Here is a 20,293-nt window from a genome sequence, read left to right on the forward strand (position 1 = left end):
AGAATGGAACTTTTGCCTTGTATGAACGTATGAATTGGGTGTAGGCTATTTGACCCCTTGAGCCTGCTCCTCCAGTCAATAAAATCATGGCTGATCTGATTATTGCCTCAACACCGTTATCCTGCCTATCCACAATACCCTTTGATTCCCTTGTTAGTCAAGAATCTATCTACCTCAGTCTTAAAAATATTCAATGAGCCTGCCTCCATCACTGTCTGGGGAAGAGAGTTCCACAGGCTTACAACCCTCAGAGGAAAATGTTCTCATCTCAGTGTTATATGGAAGCCCTCTTATTTTTGAACTGTGTCCCCTGGTTCTAGTCTCTCCCACAAGGGGAAACATCCCTTCATCCAGCCTGTCAAGTCTCCTCAGGATCTTGTATGCTTCAATAAGATCACCTCTCAATTTTCTAAACAACAATGGATCCAGAGCCAACTTGTTCAATCTTTTCTCATAAGATAGTCCCTCATCTCGTGTAACAGTCAAGTGAACCTTCTCTGAACTGCTAATGCAATTATCTCCTTTCTTAAATAAGGAGACCAAAACTGTACACCATATTCTAGATGTGGTCTCACCAATACCCTATACAACTGTAGGAAAACATTCCTAATTTTGTACTCCATTCCCCTTGCAATAAATGACAACATTCCATTTGCTTTCCTAATCACTTGCTGTACCTGCATATAAACCTTTTGTACTAGGACACCCAGATCCCTCTGTACCTCAAAAGTTCCTGACAAGTTCACATTTTCAAACATGATATGCAATCTGCTAAATTTTTGTCTACTCACTGAACCTATCTATGTCCATTTGCAGTCTCCTTATGTCCTCTTCACAACTTACTTTCCTACCTGAATTTGTGCAATCGACAAATTTAACCTTTAAAACACTTATTTTTTAAATGGGCTGTTTGGACCCTTTACAGACATTGCATATATAGTGCACTGCGCTGCTGGAAGGCTGTGTTTGCTGCCAAGGCCCTGCATGTGCAGTTTGTATGTGTTACTTGGTTATGTCATTGCGGGTGATGGAGTAGTGGCCAGGACCAAAGATGGTGCCGCTCAAATCGTCACAGCTGTGTTCTCTTCCCTTAATCCAGTAGCTTTGATTTATCAGGCATATCTGTTAGTTTCACCGACTGCACTTTGTATTTAAAGACAACATTGTCATTCGTAATTCTTTGACCATGTCAATTTAATTTGTTAGTCACATAAGTAAACAGTTGTGCTTTGCTCAGGCACCACAACCATGCTAAACATGAATATATATCGAAAGTATGATCATCTGCGATCACAATCATTATTTATAGTTCACACCAGGTTTAGTACAAAAACAAATTATATATGTTCAATACTATAAACCACATGTACTGATGTGTTTTAAATATAACTGGATATCTTGGCATACTTTGGCTAAGTTAAACAGAGAATTTCGAATCTGTTTCGTTATCCCCGAATCCAGATGCAGGACTCTGTGGTGTTTTTCCCCCTTTCTTTCCTCCTTAAGATCCAGCTGTCAAACTGCTGCCTCAAACTGTGTGTTGGAGTGTTGACCTCACACTCTGCCCACATTTCCACTCTCTGGTTGGATCTGAGATACAATACACAGACTCCACATTCATGCACTCTATCTCGTTGGGGGTGAGAAGGAAGAGTGTGCGGGTGGGGAGGTGAGAAGCAAGAGTGGGGGGGTGAGAAGGAGAAGGAGGGGTGGGGGCGAGGAGGAGCAGGATGTGACCTCTTTTTTAACCCCCCCTCCCAAAATATTGCTATACTCCCCATGGATGTCCTGTAAATACTACACTACTCCCTGTGAACCCCTGGAAATACTGACACATACTCCACAGGAAACCCCTATAGATAATTGGCACACTCCTCACATACCCATCACACTCCTGACTTGTGTTTTATAGATGGTGGACAGGCTTTGGGGGAGTCAGAAGGTGAGTTACTTGCAGTAAGATTCCTAGCCTCTGACCTGCTCTTGTAGTCACAGTACTAATATGGTTGGTTCAGTTTCCGGTAAATGGTAACCCCCCCAGGATGTTGCTAGTAGGGTATCCAGTGATAGTAATGCCATTGAATGTCAAGGGGTGATGGTTAAATTCTCTTCTATTGGCAATGGTCATTGCTTGGTACCTGTATGGTGCGAATGTTATTTGCCACTTGTTAGTCCAAGCCTGGACATTGCCCAAGCCTTGCTGCATTTGGACATGGACTGCTTCAGTATGTGAGAAGTTGCGAATGGTGCTGAACATGATGCAATCATCAGCGGACAACCCCACTTCTGACTTTGTGATGGAAGCAAAGTCATTGGTGAAGCAGCTGAAGATGGCTGGGCTTAGGATAGAAAGACAAGGGCAGCAGAATCATGGGAACACCATCGCCTGGAAGTTCCCCTCCCAGCCACATATCATCCTGACTTGGAAATATTTCGTTGTTCCTTCACTGTCGCTGGGTCAAAATCCTGGAACTTCCTCCCTAACAGCGCTGTGGGTGTAACTACAACACAGAGACTGCAGCTGTTCAAGAAGGCAGCTCACCACCACCTTCTCAAGGGCAATTAGTTATGGGCAATAAATGCTGACCTAGCCAGTGATGCCCACATCCCATGAATGAATTAAAAAAAAACTCTTGGACAATCCCCTGTTAATGCTGGTGTATTCCCTAGGCCCCTTCCTGCCAATCCTGTGCCCTAACACGTGTGGAAAGAACACATCCTTCACTACCTGAAGGATGCTCAACCACATCCTTTCTGTAATGCTGCGCCCAGACAGCGCACATTGCTCTGGCTGTGATCCATCTAGTGTCTTGTGCAGCTCTAGTATAACCTCCCTGCTCTTATATTTTGTGCATTAACAAAGAGAGGAAAGTATCCCATAGACCTTCTAAACCACTTTCTTGATTCTAGGTTCTTGATCAAAGTTTACGCGGAGAAGGCGGGAGAATGGGGTTGGGAAACTTATCAGCCATGATTGAATGGCGGAGCAGGCTCAATGGGCCGATTGGCCTAATTTCTGCTCCTATGTTTTATCTTATTATACTTTACCTACCTACCTTGCAGACACTTCACTTTCCCTCTATTCTCCTAGACTTCTCAGTTTTCCACCATTTATTTTGTCATTGCTAGCCTTGTTTGCGCTCCCCAGATACATTTCCCTCCATGAGTCCCTCCCTCCCTCCCTTACCTCCATGCATGTTGCACCCCTGCAGTGAGCTGCATCTTTATTTTGGCTCTCCCTGTGCCATGGTTATCACCAAATCTCTCCTCTGCCTCACTGAGTGGGTCTTACAGGTTTCATCAGCTGCATCTGCAGAAGGAAGCGCCTGTCACCACTTGATCCATCTACAAATCTGTGGCCCTGGGACAACCAATTGTGACACCTTCGAGTGGTGCAGCACCGACGCATTGTGGCTGCTGACTTATATTGCTCACGCACCTGCAACTTTCACTTCTAGTCACCTGTAGCAATCTGGACGTTGAGCCAGTTGAGGCCCCCGCCTCTTTTGAAGCTATCTCGTTGAAGCCTGCAGAATTCTGAAGGGGTTTGATGGGGCAGATGCTGTGAGATTGTTTCCGCTGGCTGGGGAATCTAAAACATGAAGGCCTAGTCTCAGGATAAGGGGCTGATCGTTTAGGACTGAGATGATAAGAAATTACTTCACTCAAACAGCTGTAAATCTTTGGAATTCTCTGCCCAGGAGGGTTGTCGATGCTCTACTGTTGACTATATTTAAGGCTGGTGTAGACAGGCTTTTCGGTGTCGGGAGTTAAGGTGATCTGGGGAGTAGGCGGGCATGGTGAAGCAGCTCATTGGGCCCTGTGGTCTAATCCAGCTCCTGTCTCCTGCCCTTGCTGATTCTGCAGTTACCCTTAATGGGTGACATGGTATGTCTGCCTGGTCCTGCACGCTTTGGGTGTGCTGGGGTGCCACTGTCTTTGGCAGGGTGTGTTTGGTGGGGCTGGCAGGGTGGGGGAGGATATAGGCAAGGGGGGTAGAGAGAGAGGGAGAGATACACCAGTTGAGGGAAGGCCTTCAATACCTTGGGTGTCAACTGCAGATGTGGCTGATCCCTTGCACGTGCCCATAGCTGTGAGCACTGGGAATCAGCAACACCTTCGCTTGCTTGTGAACCTGAGCACGTGGCACCACTTGCCCTATCCTAAAGTTAGCAATCTGGCCCCATTTTCTGTCTCCTGCTCACTCCCCGTAGCTTTTAACATCCACGCAATATGATCCCTCTTTCCCCCTCAATCCCCCCCTATATGATCTAATGTTCTACCCCAGTCTAATTCTCCTTTCTCCCTCGCCCTTTGATACACCACGCAGTGTAATCCCACTCTTCCCATTCAATTGTCTCACCCTCTGTCATCCCTCTGGGTCCCTTGCAGCCATCTGGCACACAGCTGACAGAATTGGCAGGCTGTGTGATTTTTGTGATGATTTCTTTCTATACAGTCCAGCCCTTGTGGGTCACCGGCACATTTGGTCTCTTGCCAATCAGGCAATTGAACTGTTAACAACTGGGGCACAAGGGAATCTTCCAGCGGCGTCTCAGGGTGTCTTCTGAGTTGGTCCCTGTGAACCGCAAGATGCAAAATACAGGCGCTGTGTGACAGAGGTTTGCAATTTTCATCTACAAATGGAAAGTTAACTGAGACAAGATCTTGTGGGATATTGGGAACAGTCAGGCATATGGAGTCAGGTCACAGATCAACCCTCCTTTCAATTGAATAGTGTGAAAGGCTTTACGGGTGCTATTATCTCTTTTTTTCCCCCTCCTCCTCCACCCCCCTCCCCCCGCATCGTTATACTCCCAACTAGTTCCACTGAAGCCGTCTGTGTGCCACTGGTCCCAAGATGGTGAGAGATCTCGGAGTGCTCCATGATTATTGCCAACTTCAGACTACTCGCTGTTCCTCTCGGAATAAATCATACCACATAGAGCTACCAAGTTTTACTCATTTTATTGGGAGCTGAACACTTAGCAAAGGGAAACTTCAGATAATATCACTCCAGGGCCAACACTCGAACAACCTCCCCTACCTTCCCCAACTCTACCCTACCCCACCCCACCCCACCCCGGGATCTCAGCAAAACTAAGTCCAGACAAAAAGTCTCTGTTTTCAGTTGGAAAAAAAAAGTCTCCTTTTTTCAGTCTCTCTCTCTCTCTCTCTCTCTACAGCTAAAGAAATGTCAAGATTTGAAATTCACTCAGGCATGGTCAGGAAATATAATAATTTTCATAATGATATTGGAATTTATTGTAAGATAGGAATAGAGAGGTCTGGATAGTGTGTGTGTGTGGGACGTAATTGAATTAAAGACAGCTGGTCTGAAAGCTTTGATGTATCAGAAGAGAAGCTAGGTTTGAGATGTTAAATAGACAAACTTGGCTGAAGTTTTAGAACGTGAGGTGTGAAGGGAAAATTTGCATTTTTTGATTAACCAGAGTAATTTGAATTTCAAAAGAGGTGGTGAAATGTTACATATAGCCAGTGTCGGAGATTAATCACACCAAGGCATCACAGAAACCCTATTTATTACTTGTGCACAAGGGAGAACAATACAGTGAGAGTTACTGTACCACCTCCAAGCAGAATACACAAAGACTTGCTTAAAAGCATTTTATAATCAATCAGTAAATTTTGTACATCTCAATCCACTTATTTGCATAAGTTTACTGACCAATCCATGTTCCACTAAATTTCCATTCCTACACCACAAGTGCAGTTGTTTATAATTTGACTATCACAACTTTGATTACATTCGACCCAAGTGAGAGACACATGGAATGTCTCGAGACCCATCCTGCTATAGTGGTCAGACAAGATGCTATTGTTCTTCAAGGTTGCAGTGTTTTTCTCTTAGGCTCAAGCGTTTAATTCAATTGCTCCATTAACCCTTTCAATACTGAGTGGGCCCCCCCTATAGTTGTCTTTAGGCTACCACACCAGAAGAAGACAAACAGTGTGTTTATTTTTCCCAAAGCTTATTGGTACTATGAAAGGTTTTTATTATTAGAAAAGTAGAGTTGAAAAGACATATATTGGGTCAATGGGATTTACATTAATGAGGGAGAAACCTGTGGAAAGAAGATGAGGTTATGTGTAAGAGGAAGGAGTTCTAAGATCTAACAAGTGTGAAAAGCCTGTAAGCCTCAAGTTGCTGTCTACATGAACTGAAGTGAAGAAAACTCACTTGAATTTGACTGTTCAGGGTATTTTATTACTTTGCCTGGGTCTTTTAAAATCTGTGTTTTACAGTTGCTTTAACAGAGGTGTAACTGGGAGTTAGATTAACGAGGGTAACTAGGAGTTATCATAGTAGTAATTTGTAAACCTATGCATGTGCTTAAAATCATTTTTTTATTAATAAAGGTTTAATTTAGTTTTGTAAGAAACCTATTAGACTTAGTCTTATTACTACTGAATTCAAGGCACACATCTCAAAATAATTACAAATTGTAAAATAGTTGTGGCAGTTGTTTCAAGTTTCCCTCTGGGATTTGAACAGCTCAACATTTACGATCTGCTGCTATAACATGCACAATCCTTCCGACATCACTATGGGGGTGGACCATAGTTGCGCATGCACATAATGTCACCATGATGGAGCGTAATGACATCAACACGTTTGTACATGCTCAGAATGTTTGTACATGCTCAATGCACATGCAGTCGACTGGGCGCAGTTGAGAGACATCATTGAATTTCTGCGCATGCGCGGACCAGTGCGCATGTGCAGTGCGCTTTTGGTGGCCATCTTGCATTGGTGGGGAGACACTGCTGTAATACCTAAAGCCTAGTGGCAAGTAACATTCATGCCACACAAATGCCAGGCAATGACAATCTCCAACAAAAGAGAACCTAGTCATCTCCCCTTGACATTCAATGGCATTACCATTGCTGAATCCCCCCATTACCAACATCCTGGGGGTTACTATTGACCAGAAACTTAACTGAGCCATCCATATAGATACTATAGCTACAAGAGCTGGTCAGAAGCTGGGAATCCTGCAGCAAATAACTCACCTGCCCACCATCTACAAGGCACAAGTCAGGAGTGTGATGGAATACTCTCCACATGCCTGGATGAGTTCAGCTCCAACAACACTTGAAGCTTTTCACCATCTAGGACAAAGTTTCTAGCTTGATTGGCATCCCATCCACCATCTTAAACATTCACTCCCTCCACCACTGACACACTATGGCAGCCGTCTGTACCATCTACAAGATGCACTGCAGCAACTTGCCAAGGCTCCTTCGACAGCACCTTCCAAACTCAACCTCTACTACCTCGAAGGATCAGGGCAGCAGATGCAGGTGGTGGTGTTCCCATGTACTGTAAGTTCCCCTCCAAACCACTCATCATCCTGACTTGGAACATATCACTGTTCCTTTGCTGTCACTGGGTCAAAATCCAAGAAATCCCTTCCTAACAGCACTGGGTGTACCTGCACCACAGGGACTGCAGCAGTTCAAGAAGGTGGCTCACTACCACCTTAAGGGCAATTAAGGATGGGCAGTAAATGCTGCCATAGCTAATGACAACCTGCTACCCACACCTCATGGAAAAAAAATCTCAACCACTGCTTATGTGTCAGATCTGAACTTGTCCATCAACACCACCCACCAACCCCAAAAGAGTTTTTTCTGCAATGCGCCAGAACCGCATACATTGTAGGGTTGCCAATCCTTCTGAATTGTTCTGGAGGGTCTAGGCATTGAAGATTAATCTCCCCAGGACACTGCTGTGATCACGAGATATAAACATGAATACAAAAGCAAGAGTGTGCACATGCTGCAAATCTGAAATAAAAATGGAAATTGCTGGAATTACTGAGTAGGTCAGGCAGCATCTCTGGAGAGAAGAGAGTGAGGAAGAACAGAGTTAATATTTCAGGCCTGTGGCCTTTCATCAAAACCATTGTCTTTGTCAAGAGAAACATTGTCCTTTCCTGTGATTTATTGATTAGTTAACAAAAATATCAGTGTTAGCAAAAAGGCTTACAGATAGTTAACAATAATTCCAAAGCAGAATTGTCCAATCTGGTATTGAAATCTGCTTTCCATTGGACATGCAATAACGATGTACCAAGAGGACGGATGTTAAGCTAACTAATGTTAGGACCATGGAGGCAGTGGGTCATGTGATGAAGTTTTGCTGGGAAAAGACCAACCAGAGTTGGCAACCCTACTGACAAGAAGCCAAGATGCTCCATGGAGAGAAGGCAAATAAAAACAGAGATACTATCCTGGGCCATGTCAGGTTGGTCACAGAATGAAAGGGAGATCGTGGGATTATTTGCAGTGACTTATCTGCTCCAGTTATTGGAGTCTTGGATGTACAATGTAGACATTCAAAGCTAGAGTGAATAAATGGGGGAAACAAAGCCTGATCAGAATTGATACTAGTACTACCCACCCCCTACCAACCCCAACCACCTCCACCCCATTAAATACCTTTTGTCATTTGTATTTATCCCTTCTCAGATAAAACTAGTTCCTGGTTCCTCAGCAGCTGACCATACCACATATACACCAAGGTTGCTCAGGGGTAATCCTTTCTCCTCCAAGTCAGAAAGTCGCAGGTTCAAGTCGCGCTACAGAGACTTGAGCACATAGTTCAGGCTGACACTCCAGTGAAGTATTGAGGGAGTACTGCACTATTGGAGGTCCAATTTCTCAAAGATATTAAACCAAAGTCCTGCCTGCCCTGTTAAATGAATGTCAAAGGTTCCATGGCACTTTTCGAGGAAGAGCAGGAGACTTCTCTTGGTGTGCAGGCCAATATTTATCAGTCAAATAATAATATTTATCTGAGAAAAAATGGCTGAGAGGAGACTTGATAGAAACATTCAAAATGCTGAGGGGTATGGACAGGGCAAATAGTGAGAAAGTGTTCCCACTCAAGAGAGCATCAAGAACTAGAGGGCACAGGTTCAAAATAATTGGCAAAAGGAGTAAAGATGATGTGAGGAAAATGTTTTCACCCGAGGGTAGTTGGAGCCTCAAACAAACTTCCTGAGAGGATGGTGGAGATAGGTTCAATCAAGGTATTTAAAAAAGGAATTGAATTACTATCTGAAAAGAGAGAATGTGCAAGGTTATGGGAGTGGGACCAGGTAGAATGACTTTTCAGAGAGCCAGTGCCCAGACTCGATGGGCCAAATGGCCTCCTGCACTGTAAAGATTCTGTGATTCAAATTACATCACATTTTTAAAAACATTATCAGCTTTGATAATCATTGTGGGAGATTCCTGCATGAAGGTTGCTTACCTTGTTTCCTCTATTGTAATGATGACTACATTTCAAATGCACTTCATTGGATATAAAGCGCTTTGGGACATTCTGAAGTCACTCCATTAACTGTGTGGTGTGGATTCTATTCATACCAAAGCCACCAAATTTGGCCACTGCTCTGAGTCGGGGGCCTATACAATGGACATTTTGGCTAGGTTGGGTTTGGCAATCATTACACTGCTTCTTATTGCTAGCCAGTGACATCTGTGGTAATATCCGTGGCGATTTTCCCACAGAGTCAAATAGCCAATCAGCACTGTTCACCTCCGCTCACATGGATAATGGCTACTTAAGGAATTTTACCAAAACAGGAATCAATGAAGCTGGGATGTAAACAGGGAGAATGTATGTTGTTATTAATTCATTTTGCCATGAAGCTGGTGCTAACTCAGAAGCTTCTGGAATTGGAAGCAAAGATCTGATCACTTGGTGCATGTTTTATTTTTAAAATATCACTTCTCTGCGATACCATAGTGAGATCTCAATAGGTGAACACTTAAGATTAAAGCTTTTCTTTCCATTGCAGGTCTATTGTGGGACGTAGGTTTTTCTTCATAATGGGAACTCTGTACATGTACAGGTGTATCACCATGTATATCACCACTTTACCTGTGCCTGGCATGCACTTCCAGTGTGCACCAAAGGTAAGACCCTCATTTTAAAATGAGTTGCTCCATATTTGGTAATTTTATTTTCAGTCGTCTAGTGAGGTTTCTGTATTGCATTGGACCTCTGTGTTATTGTGAGGGGAAAAATCAACTGAAAAACAGATTGGGAGACAATCCTAGGTCTGTGCTGAAATGAGCTGATCTCAGTTGTTGTGGGGGGGCGGGGCGGATGCGATAGGAGAGCTACAATTGGCTTCACCATATTGGCTCAGTGAGAGGGACATCAGAGTTCCCACCCGTGTTGCTATCCAGCAACTGCACTGTTTTTTTTAAACTTCTGTTGTTTGTTGTATACGAATTCAAAGATATTTACAGCAATCAGAACGTTGTTTTCCTTCTGAGTATTGATGTTGCCTTTTAGACGTTCAAGAGGGGCGGGAGGATGCAACAGTGTTTGTGAGGGGAAGAGAAAGTCCTTGGGAGTCGGGCAATGTTTGCAAAAGGTTTTATGTATGGAAGAAATTTGAAAATAATTTCTCTATATTTCTGATGAAACAATTGGAAGTTTAACATCAATTGACTAATATAAAATCATTCCTAAAACAACAAATTAGAGGGGGGATTTTCTGAAGGTGAAACTCACCTCACAGAAATTGAGATTTAGATAAGTGGAGCTTCAGCCTGTGTCCTCCATCAGTGTAACTCCTTCGCGGGTGCACAGGATCATGGAAACGCCCTTAGGTGTCATAATATTTCATAAAGTTTCATTATCATAGCCTTAAATCCAATAAGCTATTTATCCAGCCAGTATATTACATTCGTTTAATGTCAGTGTTTATTTTTGAAGCAAGTGTATTCTAGAGATCATGCTAAGGGTTGATCGGAAGAAGGTCATACTGAATTATAATATAAGCTGTTTATACAATTGGTTTATTACTGTGGTATTTAAGTGCCATTAAATAGAAAAGCAAACACTCAAATTTTTGCTTGCTTGCAAAGGCAAGCAAAGGGATATCTGGTATCAGTTACACTACACTCATGCATCTTCCAAACTAATTTTCAGTCTCTAGCAGGAGCCATGGTGGGTGGGTTTGGATCTGCATGGGTCATACATTGTCAACCTGCTGTTTCTCATCCTTGGTTTGTTCTCTTCCAGCTGTATGGGGACTCCCAGGCTAAACTTCAAAGAATCTTAAAGCTAATATCTGGCGGAGGGCTTTCAATTACTGGCTCGCATATCATGTGTGGGGACTTTCTGTATAGTGGTCACACTGTCATGCTGACGATCACCTACTTGTTTATCAAAGAGTGTAAGTTGTTACTTGTGTGTTGGTGTGGGAGTAGTAATGACCTTAGTTGGGCTAATGCAAGGGAGCAGGCACTATGGTGTTCTGGCACACCATGCCAATTCTGACCCAGCTGCAAGTGCGTTTTAGATACTGCTATGATATCACAAATTTCTACTGATGGCTTTAGGTGCCAAATTTTGTTTCCTATGCTCTGTGTATTAATAGGCATCTGTTTTCAGTTTGGATGTCCTTTTATAACCTGCATCATCTCTCTTAATCTATCGTGTACTTTTACTATCCATTTTTTCGCCTCTGTATCACTCAGTTACACTTATAACAGTCTACTCTATTCTCTTGCCTTCTACTTGCCTCAAGGATATTAGTTTAGAGTCCCCTTCATGACTCTAGTTAACCTCCCCAAAGGATATTGGTTCCCGCTACGTTCAGATAGGGACCATCCTGTTAGCACAACTCTTCTTGCTCCAGAGCTGGACCCGATCCTCCAAGAATCTGAACCCTTCCATCTTGTTCCATGTGCATGGAATGCTTTCCCAGAATTTGCCCAAAATTGGGAGAGTAGAACAAGACACAGCTATACTGTTGTGGTGTGGCTGTTCATAGTTCAAGTGGCCATACAAACCAATACTCTGAAGTCCCAAAGACAATGCTGACCTAGATATGGCCACGAATAATCAACCAACACATTGCCCAAATCATTGTAAGCTTGTTTCATCCTGTTATGTTTTTTATTTGCAGGCTTTCTCTGGGTTCAGTTACATAACAGGCAGATTGATGTTCTGTGTTTTTCTTTCATTCATAGCTGTGTGCATCAGAGTTTTTTGCATCCATTTATGTAGGCATAAAAGCATTCATTCAATCCTTTGGAGGTGCAGTGCCAAGATTTTCTATGTGACTTGCCTCAAGCTATAGCTCCAGAGTTGTTTATGCTTTTCAGATGATATTTACACCACACCCAGTCATATGTAGACAGTTGTGATTAAACTTGATGAGCAGAGCTGGATCAATTCTTTGTGTTTAAACAAGAGAATATTGCATTAATGTTATAGAAACATAGAAAACAGGAGCAGGAATAGGCCATTCGGCCTCATAAGCCTGCTCTGCCATTCAATATGATTATGGCTGATCTTCTATCTCAATGCCATACTCCGGCTCTCGCCCCATACCCCTTGACCCCTATAGAGTCTAGAAATCTATCTATTTCCTTCTTAAATAGATTCAGTGACTTGCCCTCCACAGCCTTCAGTGGTAGAGAATTCCGCAGGTTCACCACCCTCTGAGTGAAGAAGTTCCTCCTCATCTCAGTCCTAAATGTATCCTGAGATTGTGACCCCTTGTTCTATACTCCCCAGACAGAGGAAACACCATCTCTGCATCCAGTCTGTTCAGCCCTGTCAGAATTTTATACGTTATCCCAGACTGAAGGCTTTGCTCCTGGGTTAGAGTTAACATGTGCAAAAGTTTCCAACTATTTATTATCACTGTGATTCTGCAAAATTAAATCAAAATTACCCTTGGAGCTGCTGTGAATCTCTATTTTGGTTAGATGTGGCTTCGTTTTAGTATCTTAGGTTCTGTGCCCAACTTCCTCACCCCACCTAAATTTTCACCTCTTCTCACCCTGTCAGAAGGGGCAAGGTTGCATAGTTGCCAGCATCACTCTAGACTACATTGCCTAACTGACAATGGGGAGGAGAGTCCAAATGTAGTGTTCAGGTGAAGTGGTTACAGAGGGAGAGGGTGCAGAGAAAATTTACAAGGATGATGCCAGAAATTCATGGGTACACGCTTCAGGGAAGGATTGACAGGCTGGATCTCTTCTCTCTTGGAAAAGAAGGCGGCTGAGGGGAGGCCTAATAGGATTCTTTAAAATTATCAAAGTTTTTGATAGAATGAATACTGAGAGAATGTTTCCGCTTGTGGGGAACAGCATCACTAGAGGCAATCAATAAAAGATAGCCACCAAAAAATCCAAAAGGGAATTCAGAAGAAACTTTACCCAAAGAGTGATCAGAATGTGGAAGTTGCTAACACAGGGATTGAGTGAAGCAAATAGCATTAAGGGAAAATTAGACACACGTATGAGGGAGAAGGGAATAGATGGTTAGGATGGTAGATTTAGATGAGAAATGGGGGGAGGCTTGAGTGGAGCATGAACACTTAATTTAAAAAAAAATGTTTAAATTCATTTTTGTGATTTGAGCATCGCTGGCTAGGCCAGCATTAATTGCCCTTGAGAAGGAAGTGGTGAGCTACCTTGAACTCCTGCAGTCCATATGGTGTAGGTACACTCACGGTGCTGTTAGGGAGGGAGTTCCAGGATTTTGATCCAGTGACAGTGAAGGAATGACAATTTATTTCCAAGTCAGGGTGGTGAGTGTCTTGGAGGGGAACGTGCAGGTGGTGGTGTTCCCATGTGTCTGCTGCCCTTGTCCTTCTAGATGGTAGTGGTCATGGGTTTAGAAGGTGCTGCCTAAGGTGCCTTAGTGAATTCCTGCAGTGCATCTTGTAGATGGTACACACTGCTGCTACTGTGCGTCGGTGGTGGACGGAATGAATGTTTGTGGATGGGGTGCCAAACAAGTAGGTTGCTTTGTCCTGGATGTTGTCAAGCTTCTTGAATGTTCTTGGAGCTGCACTCATCCAGGCAAGCGAGGAGTATTCCATCACATTCCTGACTTGTGCCTTGTAGATGGCGGACAGACTTTGGGGAGTCAGGATGTGAGTTACTCACTGCAAGATTCCTAGCCTCTGACCTGCTTAATGGACCAGTTGGGCCAAATGGCTTTTTCTGTGCCTTATATCCTAGGAAATCCTATGTAATAACTGAAACAAAAGGTGTGTAGATGATACTCAGTCCACATTTGATAAAATCATCTATTCTGGCCTTATTTTTGCATCCATTATAAACGTACGTCTCCAAAGTTATAATGACAACTGTCCGTGTGAAATTATTATGCTCTAGTTACAATTATGGCACTGTTGACAAGAAGTGTGTGCATGTGTAAAATTTTTACATTATAATCCATTATATGGACACAGTGTGGACACAGACAATAAGATAATGAGAAAATATTGACACAACGGGGTTACTTTTAACCTAACTTGCCCAGCAGAAAACCTACAGGATGAGGTTGAACACTGGTTTTACATCCCACCCAATATATTCCCTGTCCACTTAATTGTAGGACAAAATCGAGCAGGTGTAAAACCAGCTTTGTACACAATGCCATCAGTTTCCTGACAGGCGGCTTAGGTTATAAATTCCCCCCCATGTTTTGAGAAGTCAAATAGTGCAGAATTACACTTATTAATATGGATATATCAGTTTTGATTTTAAAATAATCCAGTTCCGACTTCTGTTTGTCATTTATAAGGATTTCTTGAAGGTATATTTTGATCTTCAATGCCTAGGTGGTAATCTGGCGGAGCGGATTGCACATCCTTTACAGAATCTGCCCAATTACAATGGAATAGAAATCGGGTGGGTTAAATTGAAGGCGAATAATCCACTCATTCGGATAACCTCTCAGATATTGAAGGTGAAACTCTATCCCACTGAGTTTTTGTTAAATTAGTGCAGGATTTAACACCCGGTGGCTTTACTTTTCACAGATTCACCACGCCGGTTCTGGTGGTATTCTTGTATCTGCTGGCTCCTCAGCACAGCTGGGATTGTGTGTATCCTGATAGCCCATGAGCATTACAGTGTGGATGTTTTAGTGGCCTATTACATTACAACGAGGCTCTTCTGGTGGTACCATACAATGGCCAATATCCCGGTAAGTTTCTCGTGGTACATGGAGATGGAAACACATTTTGAAGATTATACTCGGGCACCCAGCTACATCATGACCTTTGAGCAGAACAAGAAACAAATATAAAGGCTTTTTGTCCCCCCCCCAAATTCCTCTTCCCAATTTAACTATGCATTTAACTATTCAAGTAACCATTTTCGAGTATGAGTCCACAAAATCGCATAACAAATAGGAGCAGAGCTAGGGCATTTGGCCCCTTGAGCCTGCTCCACCATTCGATAAGATCATGGCTGATCTTCCACCTCAAAACCACTTTCCCACGCTATCCCCATATCGCTTGGTTCCCTTAGTGTCCAAAAAATCTAATTATCTCTGTCTTGAATATATCTGACATCAAAGCAGCCACAACTCTCTAGGGTGTAGAGAATTTCAAAGGTTCACAACCCTCGGCCATTTTAAATTTTACTTTTAACATTCTGAACTTTGTTTTCAAATCTTCTTATGGCCTTGCTCTCTCTATCTCTAGGATCTCCTCCAGCTTTACCAGAGCCCCCACCTGAGATCTCTCTGCACTACACCAATTCTGGCCTATTGAGCATTTCCAAATAGTGATGCCACAAGTGGTGATACCGTGCGTTCCCCGCACATGTAGTTGTAGTGCCTGTGATGTCACTGCCAGCAATGCTATAGGCCAAACTCCGCTGGATAAAAATTACACCTTGAACTGGAAACTGCAAACAATGCCATATCTTTTACTGTTTAAAAAAAATGCCTGCCTTTCTTAAAAATAAAAATGACCATATTTAACCAGATTGAGTATCAGATGATCATTGCATGACATTGTGATGGTTCCTGAGAGAACTGTTTCAAGATGTGACTGTAATGCTCTAGAAAGCAGTGCTTTTCTGATCTAATGGGAGACTGGCAGGTATTTTGACAATTTAGATAGACAGTGTGCTGCTTTGCTCTGTATCTAGCCCCTGCTGTATCTTTCCTGGGGAGAATGGGGACAATGTAGAGGGTAGTTTTCTATGTATCTAACCAGTGCTGTAAGTGCAGGAGAGGGGCAGCGAGTGAGGTAGCAAGAGCTCAGGCCAGTAGCGGACAAGATGGTGCAAATCAGTGTCATCACTTGTTATCGGGTGCACATCAATGACATCATCAGTGGGATAAACCATTCATATGTCAGTGGCCATAGTGGATGCTAAGTGCACATATCCACCTGTTTCTGCTTGGTATCAGGAGTTACAGTATTCTGAGCTTTAATCATTTCATCATTGTTGACCGTGCCTTCAGCTACCAAAGCCCAAATCTCTCGAATTCCCTCCTTAAATCTTTTATCTCTCTACCACTCTTTCCTTTTCTAAGACACTTCATAAAACCTACTTCTTTGACCAAGCTTTAGGTCATCCTCTCAAATGTATCCAAATGTGGCTCAGTGTCAGATTTTGTTTGACATTGCTTGAAAAGCTCCTTTGGATGTTTTGTTACATTAACGACACTATTTAAGTACAAATTGTCTGGTGTCGTTGGAGCAATAGTAGTTGCAGTAATTTCTTCTCATCTCATTCCAAAATGGCTGACCCCTACTTGTAGGATGCTCCAGCCAGGGAAAACATCCTCCCAGCATCTACCCTGTCAAATCCCTTAAGAATTTGATATGTTTTAGTGAGATCATCTTTTTTCTTTAAACTCTATGCAAAATTTTGTTTGTGAGCAGTAAAAGATTATTAACAATCTGCTAAGACAAGGACATTGTGTCTTTAGATCTAGCTGTACGGGTTATTTATATTTAGTAATATAACCCGTCTTATTTTGGGTAGGTTTTGTTTCTCTAGTTGGTTTCAAATCCCTAGAACGTTCTATCTTTTTCCTGGATGTGCAAGTAGATATGTAATATAATACCTTTTTAATACAATTTCTTGTTTCTCTCAACAGACCTTGAAAATCCCCTCACAGACCAATCAGTTTGCGCAGGCCTGGTGGTTCCAGGTTTTCCTCTTCCTTGAGAAGAACGTGCATACTTCAGTTCCCTGCTGCTACGTGTGGCCATTCTCCTGGCTTCCAAGCTGCCTGAAGTCATCATGTTGGAGATACTCTAGGGTTCAAAAGTTGTGAAAAGATGGCACAAGCCCAAGTGGTCCTCCATTCTTTTCTGTGCAGCAGCCCAACAAAAGAAAAATAATTATCTTTATGGTTTACAGTCACTTCCATCTAATAAAGGAATCAAGCACTTTTCCAGATGACAGCTTGAATGTAAGCCCGAGAAATCTAGGACAGTGAGGAACCAATGCTTTGCAGGCCCACTTGGTTATTTTTAATCACTTCAGCCTAAATTTCAAATGCATTATGGCGACAATGCAATTACGTGAGTCATTCCTGAAGAGGTGGCTCAATCTGTAAACCATAAATGAGGATCTTAGATTAATTATCACTTGTGATCTAGGTAACAAGGATATACAGTCAGAGTCTCTGTGAGCACAGTTCTACCATGTTTGAACATTTCACTTGAAGGAAGAGTTGGAAGGCCCAAATAGGAAAACTAACTATCCTGCTGAGTATCTTCTAACTAATCTATGCAACACAATATTTTGCACATTATTTCAGATATAACTACAACTGTGAACTTGGAATTTTTAAAACCAGCATCCCTAAGTCCTGTCTCGAGAAACTGGGATTCTGGGGTGGAAACATGTAGCACATGCCAAAAGAAACTAACCAAAAGGTGGTCAAGAGGTCTCATTCTGGGCACACCGTTCTATGTTTGTTTCGGTCCTAAAATCATCATCTAGAACTGAGCTCCTTCTAACAGGGGGAAAAAAAGTCCGGAAGCCCTCCTGCCCACTCCCCCTTCCCCAGCCCCTAAATGTTCAGTGTGTAAGTGCATACAAGATGTGGTGCTGAGGTCTCTAGCTCAGACTATACCTGAGTTAGATAATCTCAACAGGGACAGCAATTGGGAGATATCACAGTTGGCATCAATGCGGCTGAGTTAGGAAGAGGCCAGCATTCCCACTCCTGATTACTATGCATTGATTCCTGATGTAAGTGTGCACAGGTGAACATCGAGTGAAACCAGCACCAGGCAGGATTGCAATGCCCTTTGAGATCTGTTAGCTTTCCAGCACTCGGCAGCTGGAAATGCAAAAGGAATGTGGGCACACAAGTGAAAAGTTGCCACCTGGATGAGTTGCTGCAGGATTGCTCATTGAATGATACCTCAGCAAAGGACCAGCGCCCTCAGGAGAAAAGCAAATGAAAGGGGCAAGGGAGGGAGGATTCCTAATACAATATGGGATTGTTTAATGTTGACTAATTTGAATCTGATTTTTTGCAATGATTTAAAGCTGTGTTTTCTTACAAATCAATGATCTGATGATGGCAAGGTTCAACAATATTCAACCCAATAGGTAAATCCTGACAATGGATTTGAGTTGAGTTTAGTTGTGGAGTTTATCTAATGTCTTTAAAGACTCCAGTCAACTTAGCAGACTTAGATGTTTATATCTCAGATACTTTTTGTTTTCCTGTCACCAGTCATAAAGGTTTTATTTCATTTGCTAAAATTTAAATAGTTAGAATTTGATTTTATCCAAAACTCTGCCCAGAGTAAAGTGTATTTTTGTACTATTGTACATGTCACTTTCAATAACAGAAAATATAAATATGTATATATGACCCATTCTAAATATTAGTATTGCACATACATTGAATCAAAATAGCACTTTTTTATGAAGCAGCTCACTATCAAAATGTTAGCAGGTAAGGTCATTCCTTAAGAAACAATTCTTATTTGTGTTAAATCTCTCAGTCATGATTACATAGCAGATTTTTGAACGTTATAAAACACAAGGTTTCCTGTTGATGCCATGGACAGGAGCAGCACCACATCTTTTGCAAGAAGAGTTGGTGAATGGGGTTTCAGGTTCCTGGTACTGGAGAAGGAGTGGCTGCAGTTTCGCAGGAATGCATTTGGGTCCTTGCCCAATCTCTCACATACTGTGTACAGCTGCGTGCCTGTTTGCACTAAGAAAGAGACAAAAGTAAAGCTTTTCATCTGAAACTGGAGCTAGTATAACACAAGTGACCCCACTTTATGTCTCTCTTTGTTTCTCCTTTCCCTTTGGAGACCACGCACACACTAGTACCACGCTGGGATAATCTGGCTCAGGAGTTGTTTATGTAACATTTGATAATGACCATTCCAATCCTCCCTGTTCCACTTCCTTCTGGTAACCTGCTGCATGGAAATCTCATACTCAAATCTTGGCATCTGTGGAAGTATGTTCCATTCAATTGCCCCAGAGTTGCTCAATGTTGGAAAAGGGAGATATCTGTACACTCTTCTGTCTGGTATGTCTCGGTCAAACTTTATTTAGTTGAATTTCTGGTCAGCAGTAGCCTGGAACTGGTATTTTGTACAGAAAGTCCCTTTGTGTGCCATATGGCTGCTCTGACATCAGGAAAGGGAAGAGTCAATTAACTTTCTATTTTGCATACTTTGATATCAAAAAAGCTCCCAGGTTACCAATAGCCAGCACCTCTACACCACAACCCACCCCCCACCCCCAACTCTGCTCCCCACCCAGCACTGCTTTAAACTGTAGAGACTCAACAGTGCAGATATCTCCCTTTGGAACAATTAAGATTATAGAGCAATTGAGTAGAATACATTTCCCATTTCGAGGAATGCAGACAATTTTGGAGATCTTTAAGATTTGATTTCTGTCCCCTGAAGGTTGCACCTTGCCATCACCTTACCTAAATACCATTCTGAAATTCTGAATTTTCAAATCAAAATGATAAAAGTTGGAGAAAATCTCAAGGGTTTATTGGGGATACAATCATTTATATTTTTACTATTCAGAAATGCCGATTTTCTATTTTAATCAATGCCTTTTAATAATCTCATGCCTTATATTTTATCCTTAATCTGTTATAGGCACTGAAGGTGTATTTCTATGGGCACAGTTTGTCATACAACATGCTGTAATTATTGTGTACAATTGAAGTAAAATATCTAATTGTTTGAAAAAATGAATGATATGGCCTATGTATTTCATTTTTTAAAAAAAAATCTCAAATTGGTTTTAATTTTGTCGCTTCAGTTTTCTTCCCTCCTCTCTCAAAAGCTTTGAGTCCTGTTGGATTTGTGTTGCTAGTCACTCTCCAGTACTTTGCCAGAGTGGTCTAGCCTGTTTTGTTTCCTCCTTTATCAATTCAGACAGCGAGAGTTGGCAGGCAGGCTATTTTCTATGGGGTGCATCACAGCCAGGATCAGTGTAGTCTCAGCCCAGCGCTAACATACACACA

At 42.4% G+C, this 20,293-nt stretch overlaps 1 protein-coding gene across 1 annotated transcript in view; it reads left to right on the plus strand.

Moving 5' to 3' along the window:
- The window catches only part of sgms2a (sphingomyelin synthase 2a), a 77,820-nt gene extending 57,799 nt beyond the window's left edge, over nt 1-20,021 (plus strand). Inside the window, exons 4-7 of the mRNA XM_078532296.1 lie at nt 9,834-9,951; nt 11,072-11,225; nt 14,838-15,004; nt 16,919-20,021. Coding sequence (XP_078388422.1) covers nt 9,834-9,951; nt 11,072-11,225; nt 14,838-15,004; nt 16,919-17,098 — 619 coding nt within the window. The 3' untranslated portion in view covers nt 17,099-20,021. The remainder of the gene's footprint in view (nt 1-9,833; nt 9,952-11,071; nt 11,226-14,837; nt 15,005-16,918) is intronic.
- Nucleotides 20,022-20,293: the final 272 nt, after the last annotated feature.

Source organism: Cetorhinus maximus, chromosome 1, assembly GCF_964194155.1.
Source record: "Cetorhinus maximus chromosome 1, sCetMax3.hap1.1, whole genome shotgun sequence".
Lineage (NCBI taxonomy): Eukaryota > Metazoa > Chordata > Chondrichthyes > Lamniformes > Cetorhinidae > Cetorhinus > Cetorhinus maximus.